The sequence below is a fragment of the Anser brachyrhynchus genome, assembly GCF_964034855.1.
Source record: "Anser brachyrhynchus genome assembly, chromosome: 2".
In the NCBI taxonomy this organism is placed as follows: Eukaryota; Metazoa; Chordata; class Aves; order Anseriformes; family Anatidae; genus Anser; species Anser brachyrhynchus.
Window position 1 is genome coordinate 93,623,723 of NC_137695.1, and position 27,423 is coordinate 93,651,145.

General features: G+C 36.2%; 1 protein-coding gene across 2 annotated transcripts in view; it reads right to left on the reverse strand.

Annotated features, from left to right (window-relative positions):
- Window positions 1-27,423, reverse strand: part of LPCAT1 (lysophosphatidylcholine acyltransferase 1) — a 52,231-nt gene that overhangs the window by 5,405 nt on the left and 19,403 nt on the right. Inside the window, exons 7-13 of one of the 2 annotated variants that reach the window (XM_080583062.1) lie at window positions 22,551-22,585; window positions 20,009-20,063; window positions 16,142-16,224; window positions 12,156-12,281; window positions 7,298-7,451; window positions 6,254-6,352; window positions 2,827-2,965 (exon numbers count right to left, since the gene is read on the reverse strand). In XM_080583062.1, coding sequence (XP_080439188.1) covers window positions 2,827-2,965; window positions 6,254-6,352; window positions 7,298-7,451; window positions 12,156-12,281; window positions 16,142-16,224; window positions 20,009-20,063; window positions 22,551-22,585 — 691 coding nt within the window. The remainder of the gene's footprint in view (window positions 1-2,826; window positions 2,966-6,253; window positions 6,353-7,297; window positions 7,452-12,155; window positions 12,282-16,141; window positions 16,225-20,008; window positions 20,064-22,550; window positions 22,586-27,423) is intronic. The other variant, XM_080583061.1, reaches the window with a different exon arrangement.

The following is a 27,423-nucleotide window of genomic DNA, read 5'->3' on the forward strand; positions in this document are numbered from 1 at the left end:
TCCAACTGAGTACATTATTTTTCTGCAGCTAAGAGACAGCTACCAGCCTTAACTGGGTCTGGCCTGCAGGAACACAAAAACATTCCCTTTTTTCAAATAGAAGCTTTAAGCCTATGCCAGGGATATATACATCTTTGTAACAACACGTGTGCCATACTAATGACCATGAAAAAATAGCTTTTTTGAGGAAAAGGTAATTCAGACAACTAGCCCAGCTCAAGTAAGACAAGTATAAAGATTAAACCAATAGTACCAGAGATGTTCTTACAATCATATTAAGCATAACACTTTTTGCTTGGGAAAGACTCGAGTATTTACTTTGACGCCATTCTAAGTAATTCTTCAAAAAGCTACTGCATCTTTTGAGAAAATTAATGCAGAAAATGATGGAAACACTTCTTGACTCAAGTCTATATCCAAACCAGCATCCTGACGATTTTGTCATGATTTATCCCTCAATGTTCTGTCAGTTCTGGATCAAAATGAAAAACCTCATATTCCAGGGAAGACTGAATTGAACAGGATAACGTTTCTGATAGACCTGAGTATGTAAATGTTATGGGTCTTGCTGGAAGAAGTCCTGAAGATATTTAAGAACAATGACAAAACTTTTTCACAGAAGAGGCCAAAAAAAAGCTCTTGGGATCCCATTTGCCTCACACCCCAGAAACATGAGACAAGGTGATGTAGAAATAATGACCTATTCCAGCATTATTTCTAATCACAGGTCTCATTTTGAAGTTCAAGCTTAACGCAACCATGAAGAAGACTGGAAGAAGATATCAACCTTAGTCATTTGCTTGAGGAAAAAGTCATTTTGCTTTCTACTGTTACTATTAAAAGAGGCAAGAAACAAAGAAGGGGGGAAAAGAACCCAGAGTGGAGTTCATTGGTACTGTTAACTATACTAACAAGAATTAAGTCTGCGTATGAACTACAGGAACATCAAATCAAAAGGCTTTTCTCCTGCCTTTACAATACCTTCCCACTACTTGATGCTCCTGATGGAATCTCTATGTGCAACCTCCATAGTTCCACTCCCCCCACCTACTCATACTCTTCCACAGGATACAAATGTTTTCTTTCTCAGAACTTGTCTGGATAATGCCTTCAGAAAAGGTAAAATTTGCAAGTTTTCTGCCTCCTCTTCCTCACTATTCATGTGCAACAAATTGAGCATGCGGAAAGTTACGCACATTCCCAGGCAATCCAAAACATCAAATATTTATTGCAAACAACTTTCAAGACAGAAATGCAATACCAGAAGTTTACCTTCATCTTTCAGTTCTTTACCACAACAAATTGCACATTTATTCTTACTAATGATTAAACTTTCAGATAAGTTAAAATCTCTGTGCACTGTTTCTTAGCACTCAGAAAAAGATCCAAGCAGAATTTCAAAGAAGTGATGTAACCACCATCCTACTTCATGTAGCCACACAACAGACTACTTTTGAATGCAAAAAAAAAAAAAAAAGAGTAAAAATAGTGAAACTAAGAGCTAAACGTTGTGGCTCAGTTGTCCAGGTTTTATTGCGGTGCGAACATACTATTACCAGTCAGGGGACATTGCAAGTAAAAGTGCAACTTGGTACTATTAAAGATGAATACTAAGTATGAATTCTTGGGTAACTCACATGAGCTGGTTTCAGTTCACTTGTGTACTACTGTAAATTTAGTTTTCCCTCAAACAATGAGATGTGCCAAAATTAGAGATCAGCTTAGATTCTCTGCTGGTATTTTTGAAGCTGGTGATAGGGGGGGAAAAAAGAGTTGAGTCACCACTCGAATGAGCTGGGAGACAACAAGGAGTGCCAGATAGGAGCAAAAGGGATCAAAATAGAAATGCAGGGGATACGACAGATGAGAAGTACAGAAAGGAAATGGGCATTGGAGCAGGAATCAAGGAGGCAAGTGATAAGAGGGAAAAACAGGAGGATGGTGCAATGATACTCATTTCAATGAGTCTAAGATAGTGCTGTAGTTGAGGCATTACATAAATACTGTTCAAACGGAAAATATTAGTGTAGAAATTATGATTTACTAACATTGATGTTTTAAATGAACATTTTTTAAACTTGCATGCCTATGAATTATCCTGATGGAAAACCACTACAACAGAAACATATCAGAAGCACTTCTATTTGGGGTATGAGCTACATTGTCTATCAACAACAGTTAATACTTAAATAATACAACTAAATTTAGAACTTTACTGCATAAAAGATGAAGAAGCTGAAGTAACGCACAAGTACTTTGATTCCCAGCATAATCTATTCACCCAGATATCCCAGTTTTTCAAATGCAACTTTCTCGCCTCCGTATCACCTGCATTACAGACTACGTATCGAGCAGCCTTTTCAATACCCCCACATTTCCCCCGCACACACACACGACTAACTTTCAAACAGGCTGATAAATTATTGAAGTAGAAAATCTCATATTAACCTGTATTCTGGGAGGACAGATATAGTGAGGAACAGATACAAGAGACAAATCAAGAGGGCAGAGATAAGGCTGCTTTCTTAAAAATACATATTCACATGCATGGAAGCCAGAGAACAGAATATGCCAAAAGACTCAGCCTAGGTATCACCTGACAAAGTAGAAGGGAAAAACACTGAAAACGCAAACATGATATTTGGTATTAAAAGGTGAAACTCAATTATTTTTTTTAATGTAAGTTTACTTTGTCTGCAGTGCTTTTTTCATTATGAAACCAAGCCCACTAGAAAGAAAGTCTAATAAAATATAACTGCTTTGTATATCAAATGAGTTTAGACAACTTTGACATTGTAACAGTTCAGATCCACTTAAAATACTTACCATATGTAATCTTTCCTTTCTCTTCTTCATCTACAGCTCTAAAAAGATGTGTAACATTAATCTGTGACACACCCATGGCAGTCTTCAGAATATGAGCTAAGTCGTCTTGTGTTATAGTTCCATTTTCTGACTGGTATAGCTGTAAGACAAGACAGAAAGACAAATCATTCCGAAGCTGAATATTGACTCCTATGAACAGCCCTACATTAAGAAATTATGCAAAATTAAAGTTTGGCTTGAGAAAATCTAGTCACTCAGATTGATGATGGATTACTGAGTAGTCTGGGTAAAAGATAGCATTGATTATTAGTTCACCTATGTATGGTTACATAGTAAAGCTTGCTATATTGAGAAAAACTCCTCCCTGTGTTTACATGCCTAAACACTAGAATTTCAGTGATGTTTCAGAGATAATACAGTTTAACACCAACATGTTTTGCAGATATGTAACTAAGAATAAGTATTACTCTATTTAGCTAGGTGTTCAAACTCCCAGAGAGCCTGTGGAATCAGAACATATATTTAGGTTGGCTTAAGCAGAAACAATTTTCCACTTGGTCAGATATAAAACTCAAGATTCCCTTGACCAATGTCCAGCTGATGGGACAGCCAGCTTGCTTATAGATTCCTGCATCTAAATTATTAGATAGAAGCTATATTAATCAGAAGAATCCCACTTTAAACAGTGATGAACCTATGATTTTCTACAAATACTTCCTCCATTTTCTAGAAAACTGTAATTTGCTTCAAGTCCTGAAGAAAAGAATTTGCTCATAGACAAAAACTTAGCTTTACTACTGACAGATAATAGATAACTAAAAATAATCGTTCATATACTCATTTTATCTTTGTATATGTACAGTGCTTTCTCCTGACAAAAGAACTCGAGTATTCCATAACATCTGTAACAAGCTTCATTACATTTTCTAAAATAACTAATTTTGCCAGTTCAATAGAAACTGAAACAAAAGAGTTTTTGAAATATCATTGTCTAATTCTAATGCATGACATGGCTACAAATATTTAGCTATGTTTAAAAACAAGCTACTTTGGAAGCTGTCTTTTGGTTTCTCTACAGCATTAAGAAGGTGGGAACTGATGAGGATGAACAAAACAGACACATAAGGAAGTGATTTTCACAGAAGCAGAAGTTACTGTCACAGACAACACACCTCGATGGAATAAAAAAAGTCAGTGGAATACAAAAACTAAAGTTCTGTGGAAAGAACTCAATTTATGCTCAATTCAGTACTCTTGAATTTTGTTCCCTAGCTCCCAACTTGCATGCTGTTTCACAAGTAGGAGCAAGGACAAGACACCTGTTTATTAAAACCTGCTATATTCTCACAGATCAAATACTCAGAAGGTGATACTTGATGGTAACGCTCACAAGCATCACATTGGCAAGACTTGCCACAGCCTTTCAATTCCTTAGCGATTAGGAAAGGAGGCCACCTAGCACATACACTGGAGTGCTGCTTCTGAAACTGGTTGACATAATCCCCACTTCTGCTTCTAATTACCTACCACTTTAGATCTCTGGTGGCTCAGTAAGCCTATTTTTCAAGTTCTTCAGCCATAACTAAACACTCCCACTTCAAAAACTTGTTCAGCTATGTGAAACACTGCACATTATCCCTAAAAACAAATGACATGGTGGTTTGCAAGTAGCAGCATGTGGCAGAGGACAGCAACTATTCTAAGTCATGCATTCATGAGCCAGCTAGATCTTTCGATGACTAACAGTAAGCTGTGTGAATATCTCAATATACATGATCCCAGGAAACAGGGCATAAATGATTAGAAAAAAAAATCACTTCACAGTTGTTTTTTCTCCCTAGAATAGTGTCAGCAAAATTTCCTCAGCTCAAGCCTTTTTTTTTTTTTTAGCCTTCTGATCATCACTAGCAGGATAAAGTGAGCTATACCCGCTTCTCCTTGCTGAATTCTTCCCATTCTTAATGTGTAGAAGTTCTGCAGTTAAGTTTATATATTGCAATTAATACATAATTTTAAGTTCCCTGGTTATGCGTTTCCAAGACTACAGCAGATAGTGAAGAACTTTTTTTAAAGAAACAGTTCAATTAACTTGAAGTTAGGTGCTTCCAAAAAGAAATCACCTAGTCTGTGGTCTTTTCTTCCTCAAACTAAGGAAGTATGTTGCACATTTTGCATCATGATAGTGAAATTTCACTGAAATACTGCCCCAAAACCACATTCTACTTTAGGGTTGTTAATTTTCAGAAGATGACAGAGATAAACAGCATATTATCATTTCAGTTGCATTACTTTGATCAAACGGAATAAACAAGGACAGAAACCTCTCTGCTTTTCCCTCACGTGCAAGTCAACCCCTCCGACAGCAGCTTGTTTTCCACAGAATTTGTAGGAACTGAATATTTTTGTTTCTTCCTCCTCTGTCAGATTTGTTTGACACTAGCCAAAGGGTGAGAATGATAGATCTGAACGCTAAGCATTGACAGGAGCCTCATTTCTTTAGCCAATATAGTTGAGAATAGTACAAATTTGCTGAAGAACCTGAGAACAGCTATGCTCAGAAAATAAGGCTACCATGTAGTACCATACAACTCAAAGTTCTCAAGTCCATGCATTCCTCCGTGATGACAGCATCAAGTGTTAACATCCTCAGTTTTCAGTAGCACTAAAGACACAAGACCCTATGAGTTCAAGGCAATATGAAAAGATGATGTAAGCTGCAGCACAGCTTGAAATAGCAATATGAAAGAAATTAGTTAAAAGTACCAAATTAAGGTGTCAGACAAACCTACTAGAGAGGCTAACATTAAGCATTGCTGCTGTCAGTTTTCCAAAAGGTGTGTAATAACTATCTATGTTGATGCTGCAACAAACCACTGAGTCTAGAACAAGATCAGGAGCACCTATGGGAAGTATAAAATCTGGGCAGAGACTGCAGGACCTGGGGAACTGCAGGACTTAAAAAGAGACACTGCAAGACTAAGAGGGAAGAATGAATATTTTCAAGAAGATAAAGGACGAAAAAGTCATCTGTGTTAACATGTAGAAATGAAAGTTTTGACTTTTTTTTTTAATTTGACAAAAAAAGATTTTGGTGAAATATTTTAAAAGCAGCAAGCACAACTCATTAGCCTTCAGTCTACAGTAATCAATGCAAAGGAACAGACTTAATGTATTGAAAGATTTTACAAGAACTCCACAGAACAATTTCACTTTGCAAGACTCCAAGTTTGTCATGTAAAACGATGCAGTTTTTCTCTCTGAACACGATCTCCTAATCTAACATTTCACCGATGTTATTTTAATGTAGTTAAGTATCAAAAAGGCGTGTGAAACAAGCTTCTGTTAAATCTAATTGACAAGATTAATTATTTCTAAAAACACCCACAAAATTTAAGTAAATTATATAAAGGAAGAAAACTCTGCTTACCTGAAATGCCAACTGAATTGTTTCCAGAGTTTTGGATGGCTTACAGACAACTGACAAAGCAATGACAAATTCCCGAACGTCAATTACGCCATCTTCATTCTGTGAAGGAAAACCTCACCTCTGAATACTGCAGTTTGCCTCAGAACATTCAAAATAACTAACAGCTAACAACTAAGATGCAGAATATTCAGAAAGATCACTGCATGTGCCATTGCAAAAAAAAAAAGTCTCACTGAAATGGAATTACATCAGTGAGAGAACTAGGGTTGCAAAAGCTCTGTAGGCCCTTTTCAGAGTCCCAGTCAGAATTCCTAATTCAAAGATTCTCGAAAGACAGTGCTGCTATTGTTAGCCTTTACTTGCATATTTAAGATTTTTACATTAAATCATCTGACTTAATAGGCTGAAATTAAAATTAGAGAACCAGAGGTCAAACTACTCTGATTTAAGCCCTGAACTCATGACATTTTAATCTTCTCTCTGGTCTAGGAGAGAACACTGTGAACATATGCACCTCCTGGTTCAGATAGTATCTCATCAAGACAAAGTTAATGGTCATTTCCCCATCCTGTCTGATTGCCAGAGGATAGAAAAACTGGCTCATTTAACATGTTCCTAGGTCTTTCAAGGTTTGCTTCAGGTATCCTAGAAGAATAATTTATTTACAAGCCAAGTATTAAGTTTGTAGCTAATATACACCACATTCAGTTGCGACAAGCAGTAGTAATAGTTTGGCTTGAGCCTACCTTCCTTCCTCTTTGTATTTTGCATCTAGAAACAAAATGAGTTTTGTGCAACTGATATGCTTTTTACCTTCTACCTGAATGACTGCTTCATTTAGTTGATGATGGGTGTCCTTACATGTCAAAAGGGAAATGCAGTAGGCAAATACTGTGGTGTAGCAGTCAAATACTGTAGTGAAGTGCTCAAAAGCACTTTACACTGGCCCAAATCAGATCTCCGTGAATTCGACAGGAGGAAAATCAGGCTAGAGGAGAGCTTATCACGAGTAGTACAATTTGTAAACATGATATTGTTTCTTACCTCGTCAAAAAGGGCAAACATACTTTCTAATGTGTGGGAAACTGGAAATTCCAAATATGCTGAAAATTCCTTAAGATCAACCTTCTCTTCTTTCATTTTCATGGCACTTGTAGCATATTTTTCAAGATCATCTTCAAGTGTTTCTGGTTTCAGCCTAGAAAGCACATTATTTTTGCACATTTTAAAAATAAACCTGGTTTTAAAATACAAATATCAATATAGTGAATGAAGCAATGAGTGACAATGGTGACAATACAACGAAATACAGAACCAGGGTTATGAAACTGCTTTATTGCAAAATAAGTACAGGATTCCTATCATTTTAAGGCTTACTTTAGTTCTTGAACTATGTTAGGAATTACTGGTAAGCTTTAGGAGCCCTGGTCACAAAGTTGTGTTCTCTACCTTGGTTATAAGACAGATGTATAAGCAGTCCAACATGTGCAAGAAACACGAACCTAGAACTAGCCAATAAGAAATACCAGGCATGGAGAACTAGGTAGGATTTAGGTCACCTGAACACAGCTGTGTTGCAGGACAGTAACATAAACCAATTACGATTCCAAATTTACTAATATCACTGAACGGGAAAGACCTGATGCATCTTGTCTAAAAGAAATCAGGGATTACATAATAGCGATTATACTGCTAATCCTGCTTGTCAGTTCTTATTTTTCACATTCGGTCTGTAGTTAGACATCATGACAAGACTACCCATCAAACAAGGCTACAGTAGTTAATACAGCTACAAAAATTACATCGTTCCTTCTGATCGCAAAACCAGACTGATGATGGAACAGGTTTCTATTACTGCAGATATCTGCTGCATGGTGTTTTTTTCTGCTAAGTCGAACTTCCTGTTTTTGTTTTGTAAAAATAAATTTTGCTATGAATATACTAAACATAAGTAATGCTGCAGGTATGTGGGGTAAAGTAAACTCTCCCTAATAAAACAAATCAAATCTTGACCAGTAGATTTACTCTGAACTGGTTTAGGGTAATGGTAGGCACCCAAATTTTTCAGTCTGGAGACAAACAGAGCCAATAACATTTTCTACAGTATTCTTCTGCGGTTATCTGTTTTGCCATTTGCTGCTGCAGACAAGGGAAAGCAGTTATTTACAAAAACCGCAAGCTCACAACAGAATTGTCTCCAGACTGCAGCTGGACCTCCTCAGCAGCTTTCTCTCAGTGAGACTTTAATCAAATATTTAATTAATAATAACATACTCAGAAGCTTTCAAAAAAAAAAAAAAAACAGAAAAAAGGAAAGGATCCCTGGTAGGAAGATTATCCTATCCTATACTTAAGCTCCAGACCTCTATTGCTAGCTGAAATGACTGAACAATCCTTCCCAAAAATTACACTAAAATAAAAACAACTACAATGCTATCTGCCATTACCTAGATTAACCTGCCAAGAAAGGACCAAACAACTCCAAGCACTGTATTTCTGAATTATAAGCCCAAGTATGTACCAGTTCTTTCAGAGATCGCATACCCTACAGAACATTCATATGTTCTCCCTCCTGGCAGGAAAGCACCTGCCATAAGTTTCAGTGCTACGAAGTATAAAAAGAGCAGCGAAACACTCCCCTGTAACATTCGTTTTCCATGATGTAGTAAAAAAAAAAAAAAAAAGGAGCAGGCACAAAGGAATCCATGGAGGGCTTGAGATGCATACAGAACTCAGCTTCTAACATGCAGCATTACACATAAAACCAGTCCACAGATAATAGATCCTCACTGTAGGAGCTGAAATGGATTTTAACTGTAGGATGAGGCCAGCTGGCATCTGAATACTCCCTTGAGATAAGCCAGCACTGACACAGAATATGCAATCTAGCATCTGTCTCTAAACCAGAGAGATTTGACTTGGAATAAAGTGACTCAAAATTCACTTTCTAAAACTGAGTAAGCACTTGTTTGGTGAGTAGTATTTGAGGCTTGTTGGGATCAAGTCTTCACCAAACATGTAGCTAAGTAGTCTGAAAAGCTAAAAGTTTGACAAGCAAAACCTTGTATCGAAAACAGACATAACACAAATCTGATAGGCATCTTGTGGTTTTGGATTATAAATATAGAAAAAGATGCGAGTCAATCTCAAAAACAGTATGTGGATCAGTGAGATGACCATTTTGCTTCAGCTTGAGTCTGAATGCATTCTACTTCCCCAGAATCCAAGGTGGGTTCACTTCCCTCTAGCCCCATCAGAATCAGAAAGTAACTAGTGTGTGGATGACCATGACATACAATGCTGAGGTCTTTTGAAGCCAAGTGTTCCAAATCCCACAAAAGGCTGTAGTTCCAAACCGATATGAAAAGGTTTGAATGTCTCAATTCCTTTACAACTGTTAACTGTTATCCCAGTGGAGGCTATAAAAGCTAGAAGGCCAATAGCGGCTGTCTCTGCCCATGAAATCATGTTTGTTTGCCTAATGGCTTCAGTGCAGCATCAAGGCTTTAAGGGACATAACATTGTTTGCTACTGTGGTGTTTTGCTTGATTTTGTAAGCCAATCCCTAAAGACGGAAAGAACATTTTTCAGGATGAACAGCTCTGAACATTCAATCCTTCACAGCAGACTTGACAGGAAAACCAGATCCCTGAAGATAGGATACTTTCAGCAGAATTACCACTGTTCTTAGTGAGTGAAATGTCTTACCTCCTTAAAGCTAGTTTTAGCTGCATTTGACCATCTGAAAACAAACTCTTTCCTAGCTGCTGTGGCTACATGGCTTCTGGATTGCAATTGGATGCCCCAACTGGAGTACAGGCTGAGCAAATTCTACAGACATGTAAATGGTAATGAATCCTGTAGATACATCATATGAACAGAAACAGTTCTGCAGTGTGGCAAACCGAGATATAACTTGACTTCAAAGAAAACAGAAGAAAAGCAAGTCTGGATTTGCCTTATAGAAGTCTTGCATTTAAAAGTGGGTGTTACCTAGAAGGTATGTTCTTGCTCAAAAGCAAGTATTAAGACTGGAAGCAAAATCTATTTGATAAAATTTACTGTTTGAGTTATTCAGGGATATGACTAGATGATCTTAATGCCATGCTGGCCTCAAAGCCTTTGAATAAGCAGCAAATGACTGCATTTCCATCAATCATGCATTAGAGGTGAAATCATATTACAAGCTTCATCCAATTGTGCCAGAAAAATACCATGGTAATAGCCTTCTTCGCTGGCATGTACCCAAATCAAGACAGGTTGATAGTTCAATGTACAGTTGCTCAAACCAGACAAAGAACTTCTGGGTTGTGGAGAACCTCATTTACAAATATACATAAATCATTTTAGAGGCCAAAGCAAAGACATCAAGAAGTGTAATTTAAAAACACAGCTTTAAATTGAGCAGACAGAAGCCAGAGAATGTTACAAGGAGATTAAACTGAATCCTGGGATTATCAACTGCATCATAAGAGTGGGGCTTTTTTTTTTTTTTTTTTAAATATGCTGGTGGTTTTTTTTTTTTTTTTTTTGTACTTTAAATTCTGAGGTTTTGGAAAAACAAAGCAAGAATCTATCTGGTTCCTCTACCTCTAGAAGTCTCTACCATCCTACTGGAAGCGCTCTCCTACATTCCTTTTTCTCCAATACATCCTTGCCTCCTTTTTTTTCCATTTATGTACACAAGCTGGAAGATGAAGGGAAAAAAGTGAAATAAAATGAAGTATGGAATTGAAACATTAAAACTATGCTCCATACTTTCAGGTAAGGAGACAAAAAAGGAAAAGGGTGTTTATGTCTTATAGTAGTTAATAGGCTGAAAATGCAAGTTCACTTTGTAGTTGTTTAACAGGATGAGAAGAGATACAGAAGAAAAGCTGAAAAACAGCAATAAGTTCTATGTGGTTTGTGTTTCGCCCCTCCCCCCCACTGTTTGCTGAAGCTTTTTGGTAAGGTAGAGCCAGAGGGAACTGATGTCATAAGAGGAGAGAAGAGATGAGCCATACTGGTTAAAAGAAGCTACAGTTTCATTATAAAGTACATCTAGCAGTAACCCACTCAAAAGACCAACCACTTCTTTGTGCTTCCTGGGAAACAGTGACCCCTCTGCCCCCTCTATTACAACACTACCTCAGTCACAAGACTGTGCTATGGCAGCACTGTTCTCCTTCATAGATGTCATGGGGAAATGGTAATTGACTCTTAGCTGTATCAAATGTTACAAGTCCCACAGTATTCCTGACCCTCTCTGGGAGGGGTCTTCCACTTTTGTGCAGGAATGAACTCTCCATATATACACTGCTCACTTGTTAGACTGAAAAAAAAATTCAATTTTACAACCTATTCCACACATTTGGGTCTAGGGGTATTGCTTGCAAGTGGAAAAAATCCTGTATTTCTCCATGCACAGGCAAACTCCTTTCAAAACGTGTTCCCATTCTCATCTTAAGTGCAGAGAAGAACGCGAGCCCTTGTTTATGCACAAAACAGCTTCCCCAGTGAGGGGGAAAGGCTTAAAGCCCTTGCAAGTATGCAGTAAACAATAATTATATAGTTTTCCCGTTCAGATGACCAGAAAAAGGTTTTCCACTTTTCTGCAAAAGAGAAGGCTTGATTCCCCAATACATGAAGAAAAAAAAAAACAATGAAGGAATAATTTCAAATGCATCTAGGGCTGTTGTTTTTTCCCCTGATGGTTTAAGTAATTGTCTTGACATCTGAAGTTGGCTTTGAGACATTTGCTTCTAATACAGTATTGGTTTAATCCTTATATTAGTTTCCCTGACTACAATATGACTACATTCCATATGTACTCATAAATGCAATATTGTTATATGAAGAAAGACCATACATAGATATATAATAAAGATGCACCTTATGTATAAATATTGTATATGCTCACCCAAGGCTTCTCACAAGCTTTGCAAATTCTAAAAGACATGTGTCTGAAGGCAGACGAAGTTGTCCTTCAGCCAAGGCTAGTTGACAGTCTTCAAATGTATAGTCTGTCACTGAAACTCCCAATGCCCTTGAATAAACCAGAGAAACACGGGAAGCAAGTTAACCTATGAAGACTGAGCAGAATGTTCATTATTTCATTTTGTACAGCAAGAAATTCTGCAACAACTCTTCTCCTTTCTGAAGGAATAGGGGAAATCCCATAAGAGAAAGTTCATACACAAAGAATGAAATATTGTACACTATGAGCCCACTACAGAACATATATTTTAACTTTATAAGTACATGAAAATATAAAAGAACAAGGCAAAAAAAAATCAGTCTTTAATACTTTCAGAGAAGTAACAAAAATCATTTCAAAGTTATTCATCTATAATTATGTATTTTTTCAAGTTTTAATGTGAAACATTTATAATGTTGTTACACTAACATGAATAAATCAATCATCACCTGAACAGGTGATTGCCTTCAGATATTAAAATTATACAACAGGCAATATTTTTAAGAGTACTCCATAAAGAATGGATAGAACTTAAAAGAACAAGTAAACTCTAAGCAAACATGACATATTTAAATGTATGCAACAGATGGAAGAAAAAAAATACTCCCAAGTGTTTGTGCGCCAAACAATTAAGTATTCATTTTTTCTTCAAACTTGATGCTGTGTGGTACAAATAGCATCAAAGATAGTTCACAAGGAAATCTTGATAAAGCAGTTACATTATATTTGCTGCACTGAAGTTTAGAGAAAGACTGGTTTTTAAGAGGCCTTGAAGAATTCAGTGCACAAATGTAAAAAGCAATTTAGAAAGCAAACAGCTTCACATAAGTTACTCATCTGCCACATTTTCCATTATACTCGATTTTACTTGTACTAGTATAGTACTACTACTATATATTTCTGCTGTGCAGCCTTTTCTAGTCTGATCAAGTCCTCACAAGATTTCCTAACTTACCTTCATTCCTTTCATCTGCAGGTTTTTCTACCTCATTAGTAATCACCTTTTTTGTCTATTAAATTAATATACATCAATGGCAAGACCGTTAAAAAAATCCCGAGATATATCACAGTCATTTTGGCTGTGATGAGAATTCTGCATTTAATGCTGCACTTATTATAGCCATTTTGATCTGTAATTGTAGTTTCATGTAATAACCAATTAGTTTCTGTTAAGTAGCCTCTTCCTTAGAACCTCTTAAAAGGCCTTTGAATGGCAGTGTAAGGTACACAAGCCAGATCTTTTATCCAGTGATTAACTTCAGCAATTCTAATACAGTAGTGAGATATGCACTTAATATTAAAGCTACCGATCGGGGTTTCTCTCTTCTAAGGATAAGAAAGTCAAATATTCATGAAAAACATCTCACTGATATTCAAGCTCAAAAGTACTAAATATGTTAAAAGTTAGATATTATTTATAAGCTACTTATGAATAAACAGGACATACACTGTAGTGTTTCTGGACGAATGGCCTCAACCTTGCACAAAAAACAACAAATAGGAAGGGAACAAAAAGAAGCAGCCAACTAAACCAAAAAGATACAGGTGTATAAAAGAGGCACTGGTATTATACCATATGAAAATAATTTTCTTTGGAAGAAGAAAAAGGGAGTGTTTATCGTGCCAGCTTAGACTACTTCCTATTCCCTACTTTCATTCTGTGTATGCACTAGATCACCTTGTTAAAAACTTCCCTGTCAACTATCAGGCAGGGAAACAGATGAATTCCAGGGCTGGAAGAATACAATATAACCCACAAGGAGTACTACCCAGAGTGGCTTACCTAAAGGAATGTGGTAATCACTAAGGTCACGTCCAGTCAGGCACATTACACAAAATTTAATTAGATCTTAAGGCAACAGTAGGTGTAGCACGCAACAGAAATATGGGAACTTACAGCAGAAGTATGGGGAAAAGACAAAGAAAAGGAGAAGCTAGTTATGTTAAAAGAAGAAATTGAAAGGGTAAACATTCATTTGTGGTATAGAATGAGACACCATATTAGGGAATCAGGATAAAAAACTATAAAAAAAAGTTGTTAGGACAAAAAAAGTCCAATATGACTAAGCAACAGATTAAAGGTGGCAATTAGAATGATTTTTTTTTTTTCTTAAGAAAATTTCAAGGAAAACAGAAGATGACAGACAAGTTAAAACAATCATAAGCTGGCAAGCCAAAGCAAGAAACAATAAACTGTAAAAATAAATAAATGCTGGAAGCTTTTCAAATACCTCAAAAGGAAGAAGACTAAGAAAGATCAGGCTATTCAAACTCCATGGTAGGTAAAGGCCTGACATACTAGCATCCCAAAACCAACCCCAGATTTAAATACCAATCCCTAAATAATGGTCCCTAGAAGCCTTTTGAAAGAGGAAGAAAAATCTTATGACAGAATAAATGCTAAAAAAAAAAAGAAGTATGATCTGCTCTTTTAATAAATAGCTGTGTGCGCCCCTTACAGAAGGGGCAGCATTTCAACTAGACTCAGTGCCATCGGTACAGGAAAATTGCTATTACAGCTAATGCCTGCATTGTCAACACAGACACAAACAGGCTTGAGGAGGGCAAAGCACCTTCTCTTGCTCATCTGTTGGCAGTTTTCCAGCCTTTGGACTTCCAGAAAAAGCAAAACAAACCAAAACCCTATGTTTATACATACATCCAGACTTTTAGAATTACAAAAATCAGAAGCAAAGAAGATGAAGAAACAGCTTTTGTTCAGAGTAAGTTCAGTTGTAGGATCAACCAAGGCCAGATAAAATTAGAGTTCAAGGGGCTCCTGAGTTCAGAAGATAAATCACAAGCCGTACAGGGCTAATGCTTTAATACAAAAAGACCTTGATTTCAGCTCACAACACCAAAAAAGCTGAAGCTAGGGAATATACAGAGTTCATTATTTCTGCTACAACTTGCAATTTTTTCAGTTTCTTAGAATAAAGACAGGCATACTAGCGTTCAACGTATAAACCTTGGATGCAACTGTAATTCACAGGATTTTCTCCAGAACTATTTCAACTCATCTCCAGCGAGCTCTCTCTACTTCAATTCAACTTCTAGGAAAAGAAAGGTTATTTCAATTTGAGATGCAGATTGCAAGTGCACCATGTTTTTTTTTTATAAACCAGGAATGTAACAGCTTTCCCATGCCTTCACCTTCTTCCCCCCTCTTTTCTTCATATTACCTCTACTTCCACAGTCAGTTAACCTGAAATTGGTCTCTTCAATGTTCAGCAATTTTTTGTGGCCAGATACGCATGTCTACTTGACATACCTTAAGACTTTTTCCATCCTTGCCTTCCCTGAAATGCTGGGTATTTACCTTTCATATCACCACCCAACATGGAATTCCAACACCAGCTAGTCAGTTCAAGCAAAACAAAAATACAAGAGTCTTCTTGCAAACCCAATCTGTTGCAGGGGATGACTTTAAGTGTGCATCAGTAGTTGTTTGCATTGCATCAGTGTTCTATTTCTAAAACACAAGCAGCTCTCCTATGCTTTACTATTTGAAATAATCATGGGTGAACTACGAATACATGGAACTATTCTTAACTCCATTAAAAAGTCATAGCTGAAAACGCAACCTCAATAGCACACAATTCAGTTACATTAGCTTTCGTACAATTCAACTGTACCTTCCTCCCCAGAGGACTTAAACACCCACAGCAGCAAAAGAATTAGATTGTTATATAAAGACTTATATAAAGATGTTAAAAAAAAAAAAAAAAGCAATCCCTACAGTTCCTGCTGTGTTTGTGCCTCCCTGCCTTCCTCACCGAGGAAGACGAGTGCTATGTAGTTTTGTACACACTACGGAAATTACAAGCTGCTTTGCCAGCAAGCAAATACACTGAATTGATTTAACACATTTCTTCAATAGTAAAATTAAATCATACATCTGTTTTTATTGCATATTACAACATACTTACTCTGCCATTACACGTCTGACATTATTGGCGTATAACACTGGATTCCTTCTTTCTTCTTCTGATGGAATATACACAGGTAGAAACTGCATACAGAAAACTGAATTATACCAAGAACATCTAACATTTTAAGCAACTTGTATTGCAGTACTGTAGTGAAAGATGCATACAGTTTGTTGCTATTTATAAAATTATATTAGCAAAAGAACTATTAAAACAGTAAAAAAAAAAAAAGAACTCAAATGCTTAAAGATTCATCATACCTCCAGAAATTCATTTCTTACCTCATGGAACCAAAAGATTTTTAATCTTTTTTTTCATTAAGTGGGAACAGGAAGTTCTAAATCATTTGGAAGTATTAGCATTTTCTTCCATGAGCCCCTTACATTAAAATTATACTTCTTTATTGTTCAGCTCTTCACAGATAACCAAGAAAACCATCTGCTACATGAGCTTTGTTGAAAATTAGCTTAAATATTGAGAATTCAAGTTCCCAGGACATCAGATATTTACTGTTCCCATCACATATTTTGTAATCATCCAATTTGTACATTAAACAGTCATAAGCATTTTCATCCTTCTGTTGCTACAGATTTTTCAAAAATTTCTCCTTCAGATTGGACGCTAGGTATTAGTACTCAATTAATAGGAAAACTCTAAATGCATGCAGATGACCACACAATTAAACCAGAGCTGCTGGAGACCTGTGATAGAAGAGGCAGCTTTCAGAATGAGATGGCCTACGTTCAAAGACATTTGAGCTTTTACCTATGACTAAGTATTTATTAAACTATGATGTAGGCACCAAGATCATTCCTAGTTTCACCTACAAAAACCCTCAGAACATCTCAGTTCCACTAACTCACTCTTCAGATGTAAGGAACAAGAAGGAATCGCTGACTCCTCCCCACACCACATCAGTACAAGACAGACAGTTCCTTTGGTCGTGCAATGCCGTGAGATAATTTATACACTAACTGATCAAAATGTTTATAGTTCTGTGGAAAGCTTCTGAAGTAGAAAACACTTGTAAGAAGCTTAGTTATATTTAATATGGTTACCTATGGGTAGTACAAAACTGGAATTATGATCCAGGAATTTCACACTGGTCTTTAAAGAAAGAAAAAAGAATTGGGAAATAAACATCTATTTTATCATTTAAGCAAATAATTCTTAATAACTGAAGTTAGCAGTATTTTCAGTATCACATAATGGTACAGTAAGCAGAACCCAAAATGCTGGGTCATCTAAAATCATTAGAATTTTGTCTCTTAGGAGTATTCAATAATTGAAATAAAAAACTGAATTTACTTTGCGTTTTCCTAGTTTCTCTATATTCACCACTGTAACTGAAAACACACTATTCTTGTCTTCTAGGTTTACAAGTAGTTATGTTGGCCTAGTATGATATAATATATAAAAGGACAAAGAACATGAAGCTAACAGAGAAAGATTGTTCCTTCAAATTCCAAACCCAATTATATTTCTTTTACTTTGAGTTGCAAATTGCTATCAAGTAATTCATCCAAACGCAGGACAAGTTTGAATATGAGGCAATTTCAGAGGTGTTCTATGTACCTGTGCCTAACGAGATGGAAACAGCATTGTCATTTTGGCATCACGAGCAAAACCAGCAGAACTCTGAGCTACTGTGAGGCGATGGATGTTTGAACACTGATCCTGACAGGCCAGCAAAACAAACTGACATGAGCCAAAGCAAGCTGCATGTGCTGATGATCACATACCCTTTTATTCTTTAAGAGATTGCCTGCCTGCTTGGAATTGTTCTAGCATGCAAAAGATGGACAGCCCACTCTTTATAATAACCTATTATAAAGCCTACACTGATGTTTGCTTTTCAATATACATGCTGGATGACATGTATGGTACACCACAACATTCATTTTATACATAGAAACCCAGACCAGGAAACCTCTGATTCTGATTGCTTGGCAGTTAGACCTTACCAGCTATTATCTAATCAAAACCATACTAATACTGTACTGTCTGGCTGTACACCTCCCTGAATAACTGGATCTTCAGCCCTTACTCTGCTATCAAAGTTGGTTTGTATTTGCCAGTACCCCTCTGTTGATGGAACAAGGCAGGAGTAAAAGCCAAAAGCCGACCAGGGAAAAACCACACAGAACAACCCTGTGAACACAGAACAACTCCTTCTTCCACTACATTCCTCAATCTGCAGCACTTCCTTTACAAAACCAGATTCAATATGTAGCTCTCAAGCATGCTGCCGCACCCTTGCGAACAGCCTGGCAAAAATCTCTGCTCCTCTACACTCTGCCAGTTCATGCTCTAGTACAGGGTATTTCATTTATTTAAAGAAGACCAAAGACCATAACTTGACCTTGTGCAAGATCTCCCTGAACTACAGCAGCTCACCAACTGCTAGCAGCTGCTGCCTCAAAATCAAGAAAGCTCAGCAGTGTTCACTTGTGTGAAAAGACTCGTTTTACTTGCCTAGGGCAGAAAATCATGTTTCCAAGAGAGTAAAAATCCTGCTCATCAGCTGGTTTGTCTTATACTTGCAAGAGGCAGTAGCTCCCCAGCCTTTCTACCTCATATATACCTTACTAGAAGGCAAAATATGAGTTTTGAGATAAAGTCTTTTACACAAGTAGAGAATACTGATCTTTGCAATGGAATTTTGCAAGCATTAAGAGTACTTGAAAAAATGTTACAAGACAAACATGGGAAAAACAAAGTATTATAAACAGATATGAAGTGAAATAATCCAGTTGTTACACACTGTATAAGCAGGACAGCAGGAGCCTGGTAGAAAACTTTAGAAGCAAAACATATCTCCACTGTGAGCAAGATCTTATCTGCTGTGGGTTACCAAAACACAATACAGAACAGGGAGTAGTTTACTGTAAAAACATTTTCAGATAACTTTATTATCCCTTCTGTAAGCCAGCAGTTCCTATTATCTTACATGAAACTTTTTTTTTATTAAAGTACATCTACCTTTCTTCTTTTTGACACCACAATCAGACCATTATTTTGTGATTAAGATTTTTTTTAAGCTGTTAATTGCCAAAAACTTTCAACTGAAGTGATACTGCCAATCACAAGTTTCTGCAAGAGATACAATAGTTCAGTGGCCAGTATTCTGTGCATTCACTGTTTTCCAAGAATTTAACAAAGAAACAAAACACAGAACATTGCAATGATTACTGTGATTAGGATATGTTGTATATTACAATAGTGATAGTTCTTCCTACTAATTTACCCTGCCATCAGATCCATCAGTCAAAGATGAATACATTTTCACATTTCCACTACAATAGCTTTCAGCCTTAAGACCACAGTGTTTTCCTCAAAACAATGTTAAGAATACACATAAACTCCAATTTTGTGTTTTCTGATTTCACATTCAGAACATTGCAGCTTAATAAAGGACCTATTATGCAGGCATTAAATAAGCTAACTGTCCTAAAAAAAAAAATCACCGTAAGCAGTTTCTCATTCTTTAAAGGATAGTTCTTATTTTGTACATCGGCATTCACACACTTAGTTATCTAACACATGGTTGGCATTTCAGCCAGAATAGCAATCACACTGTTACAAGACAAGAACTTTATTCACAATGCTAACTCTAAGCATAGTTAGAAATATATCTACTCAATTTAAATAAGCAAGTCTTAAGGCAAGTGAAAAACTATATATATATATATATATTTATTTTTTTTTTAGTTTTAGGTTACATTTTCAGATACAGATATATTTGTCCAAAATAAGAGGTATTTATTTATTTATTTTTTAAACAGTGTTAGCAAAGTTTGAATGCAAACTTTTACTGCAGAATTAATGTATACTGATGCTACTCTGAATACACTTCATTTTACTGACCTCAATTTCCACGGAATTGTGAAACTGACACAAAGTAAGCCACAGAATTTCTAACCTAAAAGGGAGAAAAAAAAAGGAAAAGGATGAAGAAAAAAACTAAACATAGTGAAACAGTAGTATATTATGCTCTGAAGTCTTCAGGTAACGTTCCTACTTGCAGGTATATAGATACAATCATATTCAAATACAAATTTAACAGAAAAGGTCTTTGAGAGTACTTCTACACATTACGTTCTATAAGGGGGGACAGAAGCATTTTATACTGAAATTGCATCTTAAAAGACACCCAAAAGGAAAAAAGACAAATAGTAACATATACAGGTACTCATACAGACAACAACATGAATTATGTATGCAGCGTACATAAAGAAATGGCAAGTCTGTTTCAGGAAAATGCTGTATTCAACAGAGTTGACAAGATAAATTAAAACCACTATGATTATATCTTTACCTTTGTTTAGAATCAAATTATACTTCAGAAATCTGTTAATGAAACGCAGTACATGTGTTTCAGTAGTCTAAGACACAAGATACTGCTTTCTAAGGTCGACTTGATTCCAGTAGTGATCAAATTCAGGAAAGGAATTAGTAAACCTAAGTTAGGGAGCAGTGTTAGTAGGCATACTTTATACAGTATTTGGGTACGTACAGCAGCCAATCACTACGTTAGAAGTGCAGATAAAAATCCTCTTAGGCAGATAAAGTGCTAGAAGCAGTACTAATTTGCTACACACACATTCAGGGATGCAGCATGTTTTTTGCCTCCTTTCCAATTTAACTTCCAATACATTAAAACAAAGAAAAGGTACAACCACCACTATACAACTTATGACTTCATGTTTACACCATCAACAGTAAATGTGAAGATCTGATTTCTACAACCTACTCCAAGAATATTAAGAACAGCTAATAATTTACAAGCACACCTTTCTCACTTCCAACTCTATAATCCTCTAAGATACCTAAAAAAAATCTGCCAACTTGTTTTTATACACTAACCTTAAAATGAAAACATTAATAAAAAGTTGATAGAAGCCATATTTAACTCAAGTCTGAGGTAGAGAAAATTTAAGTTGTATGTTGTTGACAAAGTCTTTGTTTTCAAGGTGCAGTCAAGTTAATCTGTGCTGAATAGCATCAAACTAGTAAAAACATTACTTTCTGAAAGTGTTCAGTTTCCATGAAACACATTTTCAATCTATTTTATGGGCCACATCAACTTTGAATATCCTGCCAATCTTCTGTAAACAGAATACGCCTGGATACAGCAACATTTTCAGATTAAGTTCTGGCTGACGCCAAAACAAAATGACATAAGACAACAGATGTTTGAGACAGTGAATGTAGCAGCCATAACAGTATTTTCTGCTAAGACATCAGAAATACATTTCAGGCCACTCAGGAGAATTAAACCTAATTAAGTAAAACTGTAATTTAAATGGCCCAAGTGAATTTGCATAACATTACATGCTACTTCAGAATTTGATTCAGCTTTCATTTGTTTTAAATTTATTAGTAGGGGTCAACACTTCTGAATGAGAGTATTGTGTTGTATACATTTAAGTGCTTTGAGGTAACACATCTACAAGTTCCTCCCCAACTCCTGTATGTTCCTGACTCCTCAGATAGGACACTAAAGTTGGAAGTTTGGAAGTTTTTAAAGCTGCAAGTTTTAATTGAAAGTTTTTTTTTTTTTTTTTAATGATTTCAAGTCTCCAAAACTGTGTCTTTAATTAGACCTGGCTCCTAGTCCAATTAAAGCTGAAAAAATCCTAAGTTACTTGAATTCTGGCTTATCACACTGGTTTTCTCATTCCTACTAAAATGCAGGATCTCAGGTGGGACATTTAAAACAGTAGCTCCAAAGGAAGAAGCTAATGGCAAACTATTAACCACGGAATCCAATTGCCCTTCACTTAGGGTTGAAAATTTCTGGGTTTGATCTTCATTTAAACATTTCAGAACTTCTAAATTGACTCCAATGTTGAAATAGTGTGGAAAAAAACACCACCATTTAAACAAGCCCAAACTCCTCCATTTTGTATTTTACTTTATATGAATTTGCTAAGGAACCTCTAGAATAACATTTTGTTTTAAAATGAGTCAAAGTTACAAATCAGGCAAGATAATGGAAACAATATTTTCAAATTCCCTAAGTGGGATGACTGTCTCCATGGGACTAGACCAATTTCAAACAATAGCCATACAGACTTCATACAGACACTCCAAATCAACTTGCAGGCAATAAAATATGTAGAACAGAAGCATCTTGTTTTACTTCAGGCTCAAAGGAAAAAGAAAAGAAATAAAATTCATCCAGCAAGCCATCAAAACCATAGTATCAGAAATACACTGTTTATAACTGGATTCCTCTAACTGAACATTATCATAGTTGGGGAATAATGCATGAAAGACAAAAACCCACAGCACAACGCAATAGCCAGCAATTACTGCTTGACTATATACTTCTACAAATCATGTAAATAGAAAACTAATTAAGGAAAGCAATTATGATGGAAGCAATAAAATATAAACCACTTACGCTCCTGGGCCTTGCCATGTCCATGTGATTGTATCCTTAGAAAAGAAAGCATAACAGTTTTAATTATTGCACTTTAAACTTCTGTTAAATTATAAATAGCATAACTGATGACATACGACTAATAGGTTTTCATGGAAAATTCAATTCAATTTCCACAAGTTCTTAGTCCCAACATGAGTAAGCCAAAGATAGCAGGAATCAAACTCTTATGAAGCTCGGAAACACCCACTAACTCAGCTCATAAATGTGGTATATCTGTATCTGTATTTATAAGACATTTAAAGATTCAGGGAATTCTTAAAAAGCTGTTAATCTTGGAAAAGAGTTTTTTTTTTTTTTTTAAACCACAAGCTGATGTTCCTTGAGATTCTCAGTCCATGTGCATTTTCCTGACCCACCCTGCTGGACAGGGTGTCCCTCAAGTGTCCCCACACTGTAGCTGGACCTCCCAGATATGAGCTCTGTGACACTTTTCAAGTGTCTGAGACCTGTAGAGATGATTTAATGGAAACCCTCTCAACTGAAAAGAACTAGTAGGACCAGTAAGACCACGTGTTTTACCTCAAACAGGATTTTTCCACTTGCCTTTTTTCCCCTCACAGATGGCATCTATCCATCTGCCATCCAAAAATCAAAAGGTACAAGACATCTAAACCCATCTAGCTGCTCTCAGGGAAGACCAGCAACACTTTTAGATGGCTGACATGAAAAAGTTCACAACTCCAAATCCCAAAGCCACATGGAAACATTTCTTGGAATCCACAATTATAATCCTGCTCAGAAAAGAGAACTGAACAAGTAGGGGGTGATGCCTAGCAGGAGTTTTAACCTCCCTTCTGCTACTCAGAAACTACTGTCAACCGTTACTGAATTCTAACTGATTTTTTATTGCAGTAAAAGGGTCCTGAAAAAGATGGAGATAATGCCTTTATGAACTGTCAAAAAAAAAAAAAAAGGAATTACTTGTGTGTAAAACACTAACAGAGTGCAAATAGCAGTTAAAGAAGTAAACAAGATGCAACTAGCCAAAAGAGAACAGAGACCTTGAAAGGAGTATATAACAGATCCCAAAAAGGAAGATGACAAAGGTCACAAAATTTTTAAACTGTAAGATTAAGAAATAATGTAGGAAAAAACTGCAATACTTGGATACTTGATTTACATGTAGGAGCAAGAATGCAAACACCTGAAAATGAGTTCCAAGTATTTTGTTTGTTTGTTTTTGGTTTTTTTTTGATTAACTGGGAAAATCATGAACAAGTCACTACAAAGCCAACAGAACTCAGGAAATTCATGTTTCTAAAACCTTGGAAAGATTTCTATTAACCTACTGAAAAATTTCTAGGTTAGTTCTATGCTACCGCAGAAAATCTTTTTAAAGAGTTTAGGTGATCAATCACGTGCCATGATCGTGAAAAAATCAATTTAAACTCATTTTAATTACGACTTAAAAAACGTGACTCAAGGAAAACTGAAAGAAGGCAGTACAGGCATGAAAAGTGAAAAATACGACTGATGTGATAGATCAACAGCCTTAAATAAGGTCAATGCCTCATGAAGGACTACTAAGAATTTAAATTTTTACTTTCAACAGTTATTTTAAAACCAAAAAAAATATCATTAAAAAGTATTCCATTTCCAGCAATCAACATGGGTGCACGAGTGTAGACTTCTCCACTTAGTGATCTTGTAGAACTTGGTCTATAGTTCTGCTGTGAAATAAAATTCTTATGGCAATTTTGATGTCTCTGGTGATACTGCAAGTAAACTCAAGAGGGGCTTTGTTTTTCCCATAAAGAGCTTCCATTTATAAACCCTGACCACTGAAGAGTAGATGGCTGATGTTCTCTCTTACCAGGGACTAGATTTGCCATAATAGAGCACCAAAGTACTACATGTATCTCACTCATCTCCCTAAATTACGACAGTGCAGGAGACAAAGAAAAAGCCAATCCCCCTGCCTTTGGCTGGGCAAAGGATCCCTGAAAGAGAGTAGATATTTTCAGAATTCAGCCCTCGATAAACTCAAATAAGCAACATATCTAACAACAGTCTTGTGAGAAATTCCCAATACAAATGTCACGATAGATATGAAGGCTTTTTCTCATCGAGAACATTTGGATGCAACAGTGAAAAGGAGTAAATGCCAGGGAGCGCAGAAGAGGATTGCGTCCTTCAGGAGGGAGAACTATTTAGTAGTAGGCTCCTGCTAACATATACTTTTATAATGAAAAGAGCAAGCAGAAGACAGTAAGTGGTGTTTTCCATACCTGATGTAAGATACTTCACAGCTACCAACTTATGCTCACAGACAGCACACACTCTGCTAACACTGAAAGAACACTTTCAAACTTTTATATCTATTAATGGCCCTTTGGATGGTGTGGAAGTTCATCTTTCACATAACTGTATTTGACATAAGGAGATGCTGAGAATCATACCAAGCTATAAACATAAGAGCAAACATTGTAGCAGAAGGAGAGCAAGCATGTAAAAAAATACAACCACTCAGCTCTGACACAGTAACACCAAAGAGATGCTGCCAAACCACACAACAAATAGCACAGCTAATTTCAGAAAACACTTGGACATCAAAATACAGTTAAAATAGATCTGTAATATTTAGAGAGGTACATAGCCTTCCATAGTTAGTAGCACTCTGCTAGAAGATTCAAATTAAGGAAGAGCTATATGCACAATGAAGGGAATTAACATAAAAATGAATTGCAAAACAATTACTGTAGAACCTGTGGATGGGGCATCTGAGTGTTTCCTTTAAATGGAATATAATCAGTAGCTGTCTAACATCTTACATGTAAAATACTACCAGACAAACTAGGAGAACAAAAGCAAATTTTGAATTTCAGGTTTAAACAACATTTTAAGGCTTTTAATTTCTTTCTGATCATGCATCAAGAGGAGCAACAGAGTAACATACTATTCCTAAAGAAACACTGACACAGGACCAGAGGCATCATCTGGTGCGTAACACTGACAAGCCCTAAGAAGAAAGTTATTTGGGACAACACTGACTGGAAAAGAAGTGACGTTAAACAGAAACAGATCTATTTGCTAGAGGAGAACTGAATTTATATCATTTTTTGACATGTTTCAGTCCCTTGCAGAACAGTAGTACTTTACATAGTTCTTGACCATGTAGGGTACAAGGAAATAAGTATGTAAGAGCGGGCGCACCTGCTATATTCACCCCAGGCTCTAGCCTCCAAAACCCTCCCTGAATGGTCAGGAGCACTCAAGTCCGATCCCTCTTTCAGAAGCTGGAGCTCCGAAGGCAGAGCACAATGGCTAGGCTCAAGCTAAAAGCAGTGGAGTGACTGAACACAATGCCTGACTCGAGTTTGCTGGCTAAGAAAAGAACTTAAATTCTTCTGTAAACCCAAAATTATACTACGCAGTGGTCAAACAAGTATACAGAGAAGAAGCCAGAAATGTAGTCCTACCCTATGAAAACCATTATCTCCCTACTCCATTCTTTCTTGCTACTTAACTCTTAACTGCAGCCTAGTCAAAATTTAACCTTTATATACCACTGTATCGTACTCCTCCTTCCTCTCGCATTCCAAATTTGCTACAGGTCTTCTGCAGACCCCAAGCTAATCTGAATTTAAGTATTAATTGCAGTTATTCTCCTCCCCTTAAATTACTCAGCAAGGCACTGAAACCTAGCAGTATTTTACAGTAAGGAACAAGTAGGAACAAGTGAAGTAACATACACAGATTCAGGCCTGTTGGATATCTACAGGTTTAAGACATTTTGCAATTAAAAAAATAATAATAAAAAAAAATGCAATAATAAAAAAATTACAAAAGCTCAAAAATCCACATTGATTTACTTCAATGTGAGAAGTCTCAGTCTCTTAATACAGTATTAGGAGCATTTATATTAGCTTACAAAAACTGCATATTATGTACTACATATTTTTAAGATACTTGCAGATTAATTTTGGTAGCCTTATTAAAAATATGAGAATATCAAACAATGTATTTTTTATATTTTATATATTATAGTTTTATAAATATGCATATTTGCATTTTAATGTGGCAGTGCAATAAAGGTTTTAAAAGCTACTCAACTTTTTCTTGGAAATAATTATGTAATCAAAAGTCATGGGCAACCCGTTACAACGCACTTAATTCTACATGAGCTTAGCAGCTGCTACACTTGTCACAGCATCCCCGAAGATAATCAAGTTACTGCTATCACACCTGATCTCAGTCAACAGCAAGTGGTAGTCTATGCAAGTTGAATAAAGGACCTAAGAAAAGTTATTTATTTTTAAAAATCAAGCATATTTGATATCAAGCTGTAAATTGATGGAAAGATCAATGCACGAAAAAACTTCAAAACATAAGCGCTCAGGAAATGAAATTCATCCTTATATCAAGGGGTTGTTAACGGGCTAGTCAAGGAGAGATGACATGAGACCTGATGTGACACACATCACCAAAGAGGCAAGGTAGTCCTTATTTTACTTCTGACACTCCTCCCACCTTCCCCTACATAATGTCCATTTTAATAAGGAGACAGACTGGACCTGAAAATAGCCCCAGAGGGCTCAAAAAAAGAAGTTCAATTATAAAAGCTAGCAAAGTTGACTGGGAAGTATCTAATTAACTGAGGAATGCAGAAAGACAGGATTCTTGCTGCAATAGGACAAGAAAGTATCCACAACAACAAAGCTGAAATAAAAAAATGTAATCCTTCGTGATCTTGAGGTAGATCTGGTGAGCTTCATCTTCATTTGCCTAGACCTTTACAAACATTTTTAACAATTGTTGATTTTAGATATTGTAAAGAAACACACTGCATTTTACCTTAATCTGACTTATACTGAAGGACTATTTCAAACTA